This window comes from Lactuca saligna, chromosome 7 (assembly GCF_052625555.1).
Source record: "Lactuca saligna cultivar CGN05327 chromosome 7, ASM5262555v1, whole genome shotgun sequence".
Lineage (NCBI taxonomy): Eukaryota > Viridiplantae > Streptophyta > Magnoliopsida > Asterales > Asteraceae > Lactuca > Lactuca saligna.
In genome coordinates, this window is record NC_136423.1 from 47,133,147 (window position 1) to 47,139,171 (window position 6,025).

Sequence of the window (6,025 nt, forward strand, 5' to 3'; positions counted from 1 at the left end):
ATGAATTTATAAATAAGCTTCTTAATGAGCTCAAACCAAGTTTAAACTTACTTGACTAGGTTCAATAGTCAAAACAAATCAAGCTCGAACTTGTGTATTTTTTCACGAGCCAATCTCGAACACGACAAATAAGGTTTGAAACATTAGGTTTGGGCTCATTTCGGCTCGTTTACACCCCTAGTCACATAGTTCACGTAGCTAAGATAAGTAGGAACCATTAAAGTTGAACACTTGGGAAACCATAAACCATAGTTGCAATAAAGACTATTAGTGAAAATATAAATTTGAAGTGGAAGAAATTGAAAGTAGTCAAGTTTTCTAGGGACCATTTATTGTAAACTAAGCTATATTTTATTATAATAAGAAAATTTAGTGTCTCGAAGTTAAATAAAGATTGAGACGAACAGAATCCCCCTCTCGTAAACACACACACACACAGTGGCATAAACTCAGAATCCGAAAACCCAATTTGTTCACCACAAAGATCAAATGGAAACCTAATTTCTAAGAAATTTATCGATTTCTTTTTCAATCAAGTATTATATGATCATTTCCATATCGACGAAACATAGCATTTATCTCAAGCAACTTTCTTACAGATTTCATTGATTCCTGCGCTTTGTGTGTCTTAAGAAATGGACGAAGAAGAATTACAGAAGCGATTCACTGATTGCGTCTATTTCTTAGCCTCTCCGCTCACTTGCAAGAAGGTATAATCTCCGTTTTCGAATGTGTTTTTAATTTCGCTTTATTTGTTTGTTTATAATTTATGCTTTCGATTGCGTTTGCGTAATGTAGCGATTATCGTTCTTGGAAATTTGTTTTAGGTTTTCTGTAATCTGTTCTTTTGCAACTATCTGGTTTACGAGGCTATAGTTCATAGGGTTTTACGAATCTGATTATTTCATTGTAAACTATTTTGGTTTTCCTTTTCTTAGACTGTTTATAGAGAGATAATGTTACGTATCGATATACTTAAATTAGGGATTCAGGATGATTGCTGTTAATTTCTTTCCTCCAAACATTTTTCTCGAAATCTATTTCCATGTTCTGGAGGATTTGCCACTGGTTCCAGTTAGGGTTTATGTATCTCTCTATCTTTCTTTTTGAAATTTATCTCAGTTTTCTTTCACATTCTGTTCGTGCTATATTGCTTTCTCATTTCCATTGCTTTCAAACATTGCATTCTTCCAAAACCAAGTTGGATTGTAGAATGTAGCTGATTCAGTTCTTGTTTTCTGCATTTTAATCGACTTTTTTGTGCTTCCCTCCCATTTCAATTGTGGTGTTTCAAGGGAATTGAATGTGAATACCGACACAGTGAGATTGCAAGACTGAACCCTAGAGATTGCTGGTATTGGTTGGGAGGGTGCTGTTTTAACCCTGATTGTGCTTTCAGACATCCTGTAAGCTCCTACTTCTTAATCAATATTCTATCTTCTTCTATACTATCAGGTGTTATTACTTATTACTTATTAGTTATTTCACCAATATGCATTCTGAACTTATTTTCTGCTACTTTTGTAGCCATTAGAAGCACTAAAGGAAGCCTATCTAGAATCTTCTAACCTTAACAATGCTCCTGCTTTACCTGTGGAGAAAACAAACATCCCTTGTTACTTTTACTCAAAAGGGTTTTGTAACAAAGGAGAACACTGTTCATTTCTCCATGGATCTGCTGATGTCAGCCTTGCTTTGAAACCCTCTAAACCCATATCCATGGTCAACAATCCAGTCCCCTGTGTAGAAAAATTATCTACAGAAAGTAAAACCAGGTCAACACCAGTCAACATCCACCCCACTCCATCTGAACCTGTAAAAGATGACCACACAAACAATGTGAGGACGGCCACACAGGATCCCAATCCCAAGCAAGAAAGAAGCGAGTCTCCTGATATATCAAACTCATTGGATCTTCCGGAAGAATTTGTTCAAAGTGGATCTGATGTTTTTAATGATCAAAGTTCTGGTTTTGATGTTGTTGTTGAAGGTGAATCTGAAAGGTATGAATATGAACAAGATGTTGAGTATTTTTCTGTTCATGAAGAAGAAGAAGAAGGTGAAAAAGAGCCTATTGAGTATGATCAAACTTACCCTGAATTGGGAAATGGAATTGGAAAAGATAGATGTGATGTTTATGAATGTTTAGATAAAGGGGAATCAAGAAAGAGTATATTTTATCGGCTTTCTTTCAAGAAAAGAAACTTACAATCAGAAGCTCCGTTATTTAATGGCAGAAAAGGTCATGATCTTCGTGAGCATTTGAAGAAACGAAAGGTTTTTAATGATGGTTTTCCTTTTCCATACTGTTTTTCTCAAGGGTATGATCGTAATTTTAGAAGATATCCTCAAAGAAAAGCTGTCCCTATGAACAGATACAGGAAGCCACAGTTGATGCAACACAAGAGAAGATTTAAGGAAAAAGATGCTATTTTCACAGGACCAAAGAGCCTTGATGAAATAAAAGAACAAAAGAAGAATACCCTTCAAAGAAATGATGATTTTCAGGGTTCTAGACATTTGAATGAAAGAAAATATGGTTTTCAGGGTCCTAGACCTTTCAGTGAGATTCTCAAGAACAAAAGGAAGTTTGGGTAGTGGGGTAGGGGGGAGGGTGTTGTGCTCTTGATGTACAGTTTTAGTTTTTGTTATGCATGTCTACTTTCATGGGATGAAAGTTTTTTTTTTCCTTCCATTTTTGGGGTTTTGAAATTGAGTTTATTTTGTGAATTAAATGTTTTTATTGACATGGTTTCTGTAAGCTCTGTTTAATTCACATGATCATAGGTTGACTGCAATGTGGATGCTTAATATCTTTGGTAAGTTTTTTTTATTCTTATAAAGTTATCGGAGACAAATTCAAGATCACATGTTAATATTACAAAAAAAAAAAAATTATATTCTGATTAAATTCTCTAGATTTGTATAATGTCGATTGGAAAAACTCAAGAGTAGCTGCTTATAATATTATTGAAAAAAAAAATTATAAAGTACATACTTAAACCCACATACTACATGTTAAAACCTTGGTCTTCGTTTGACTTCATCCTCTTCATAACTATGAAACATTCTACACCGACTTGTATTTTAGTTGTATAGGCGTAGGGCAACAATGTAATTTCACACCCCGAATAGATGTCATCTTCTGACTTTTTACCATTTTTATGCTTCTTTTGTCATATTCTCCTTCCTCTTGGGCTATTTATACCCAAAACCCAACGGTTAAGAAGCCACATAGAAATATTTAGATGGGTGGAATAGTATTACCAAGGTCAGATGTGTCATTTAGAAGAATAGGTTCTTCAGGGATAGTTTGGGAAGATAAATTATCATCCGGGGAACTTATTAAGCCAAAAGTGAAAACCGAGTCAGACCCAAAACCATATCGGACTCAGGTGGTTGAACCCACCGTGGACCCTCCCTCACCAAAAGTCTCCGGCTGCTGTGCTATGTTCAGTAAAACCACCACCAGGAAACCAAACAAAAGAGGTCACCGGAAGTCTTGATCACCGAAAACTTTTTGATATTTTCCGATCAGTCTCTTAGCTTTTCCGATATATAGATATTGTAAGTTATTAATATTTATAAATATTGTCAAAATAGTGTTCTTTTGTGAGAAATATTGGATTTATTTATTATTATTGTTTGTTATTTTGAAGTTGTGACTTGTGACGATCAGTTTTGAGAATTATTTAATATGTGATATTTTTAGTTCACAATTTTAATGTAATATTGCAATGTTTATCTTTTTGTCATTATATTAGATATGGACGTTTTTGTGGCTTTGGAAGTTTATGGATGTGTTTGACCCCACTATAAATATTGAAATGGCTTGTATGCCAAATGACATTTTGATGTATACACGATTATATGCATTAAGTGTAACAATAGGAGGAAAAGTATTTGGCTATAAAAACTTAGGATTTGTTGTAAATATGTGATCGAACGATAGTGTGTCCACAAATATATGATCGTTTTTCTATTTATTTATTTGATATGTTAATTTTAAGTGTCAAACAAAACGATTATCAGAAAATCTAGGGTTTGAATTCAGTAAAAAATATTTGCGACTTTTTGGTTGATTTTGTGATAATTCATTCAAAGTAAATTAATTATTAAATTCCAACTCCATTCAGGTGAAACGTAGTGAATTATATTAGATCCATGATGGGGGTGGTAATTTTGATTTATTTGTTTATAACCCGTTAAAGTTAAATTGTTATTATAATGGAGTAATAATAATAATATATTTGTAAATTAATACACTAGTTATTAAGAAAAAAACTATATTAGAAAAAGAGTCGGGTCAACTGACCCGTTTCAATATACATAGAAGTTCTCTTTTTGCCTATTCCAACTCATCCAATGTGGCTATTTAGTTACTATATTTTGTTTATGTTTTAATACACGATTTGGGAGATTACTTTTTTGGGGCCTGAACTCTAGCCTGAATAATGAGTAATGTACAAAATAAAATATTACAAAGTTTTGATCCAATTGATTAGTTGTAATCCAATAAATGTGCGTTTAACAAATGGACCTTAGCTACACATTTAACTTGGAAGTAGATCCTAATTTACAATTTTATGTACCTATTAGTTTACAATGAAATATGGTAGTATAATTAATTAAATTTTCATAATAAAAATTTAAAATTATTAATGAATTATTTTAAATAAATTATTAATTAAAAGATATTTTTTAATTATATAAAATTATAATCATTGATTTAAATAAATACATGATATTATAATATGTATTAATTTTATTTAATTTTTATTTTAATGTTATTTAATTTAATAAATTAGAATGAAAAATTTAAAATTTGAAATTTAAAATAAAGAACCAATAGGATGACACACGATACAAAAATAATCAACCTATTCTTTTATTATAATAGAAATATGTAAGGTTTAATAGGTTGACATGTGACATGACATTTAATTAGAAGGTTTAATAGGATGATACACGACCCAAAAATAATCAACCTATTCTTTTATTATAATAGAAATATATAAGGTTTAATAGGTTGATATGTGACATGACATTTAATTAGAAGGTTTAATATGTAAGGTTACTATTGCAAAATAAAATCACGAGACGTATTTTTTTAAAACTTTCCGTTATATGTTCAATAAATTTAATTTCGTCCTGTAGAATTATGTTTATAAATAGTGATAGCTATCTAATTTATTAGGAACCAAATAATTTTTATATTTGAGTGAGATTTTGTTGTAATCTCCCTATAAAATAATTTTTAGTATATTTTAATGTGTGTTAGTTCGTATGTTATATTGTAACACCGTAAATTTCAAGACAAATTTTTCATTTAAAATAATCATTTTATTCTTAGAAACACTTGTTTAAAATCTCATTCATAGTCGATTTACAAAACATGACTCCATTTTCACTTGCATAGAAAACCAGGATCCTCCAAAATATGACTCTTTCTCTGGTGTGTACAATCAAGCAGGTGTCGTCCCGTGATACTGAAAGAAACCTGAAAAAAAAACATCACACAAAACACTGTAAGCACGAAGCTTAGTGAGTTCCCCAAAATACCACATATGGCACATATTAGCCACTCGAGGCTATAACTCTGTGGGTCCGTGCACCCAAACTCTGTGAACCCTCAGGTTAAGCTCTGATAAATATGCACCACATAAATCACATAGAAATAATGCAGTACAACACGTAACATAAATAGCATACCAATACTTTATCACATAACTCTGGTTACCTACTCAAGGTAAAGTATAATGAGAAGACTCACCTGGCAAGCAGAAAACAGATATCCCCACACTGGAATCTCAAACTCGCCACCGCCTAACATGTAAAGCAAATATTCTCATGAATATAACTCTCGAGACTAGAATAAATCCTCTCATAACACCCTCTCATGGGTAAAAGACTAGTTTACCTCTCTCTTGGCCCAAAGGCCACATCGCTGACCAAACCCTAAAAGTCAACGACCAACCCTTGGTCGAAATCAAAGTCCTCAGTCTAAGTCAACCCCTGACTGACC

General features: G+C 32.3%; 1 protein-coding gene across 1 annotated transcript; it reads left to right on the forward strand.

The window, feature by feature from the left end:
* Positions 1-403: 403 nt before the first annotated feature.
* LOC145006398 (uncharacterized) lies at positions 404-2,798 on the forward strand. The gene is made up of 3 exons (XM_078965482.1): positions 404-710; positions 1,296-1,406; positions 1,528-2,798. The coding sequence occupies exons 1-3, from the start codon at positions 636-638 to the stop codon at positions 2,596-2,598; spliced, it is 1,257 nt and encodes a 418-aa protein (XP_078821608.1). The 5' UTR covers positions 404-635; the 3' UTR covers positions 2,599-2,798.
* Positions 2,799-6,025: the final 3,227 nt, after the last annotated feature.

What these genes read in the sequence shown, in the direction of transcription:
- LOC145006398 (XM_078965482.1), top strand. Translation starts at nt 636, where the DNA reads ATGGACGAAGAAGAATTACAGAAGCGATTCACTGATTGCGTCTATTTC. An exon ending in CTCCGCTCACTTGCAAGAAG is followed by an intron (nt 711 to 1,295) that starts GTATAATCTCCG and finishes TGGTGTTTCAAG; the next exon opens with GGAATTGAATGTGAATACCG. An exon ending in ATTGTGCTTTCAGACATCCT is followed by an intron (nt 1,407 to 1,527) that starts GTAAGCTCCTAC and finishes CTACTTTTGTAG; the next exon opens with CCATTAGAAGCACTAAAGGA.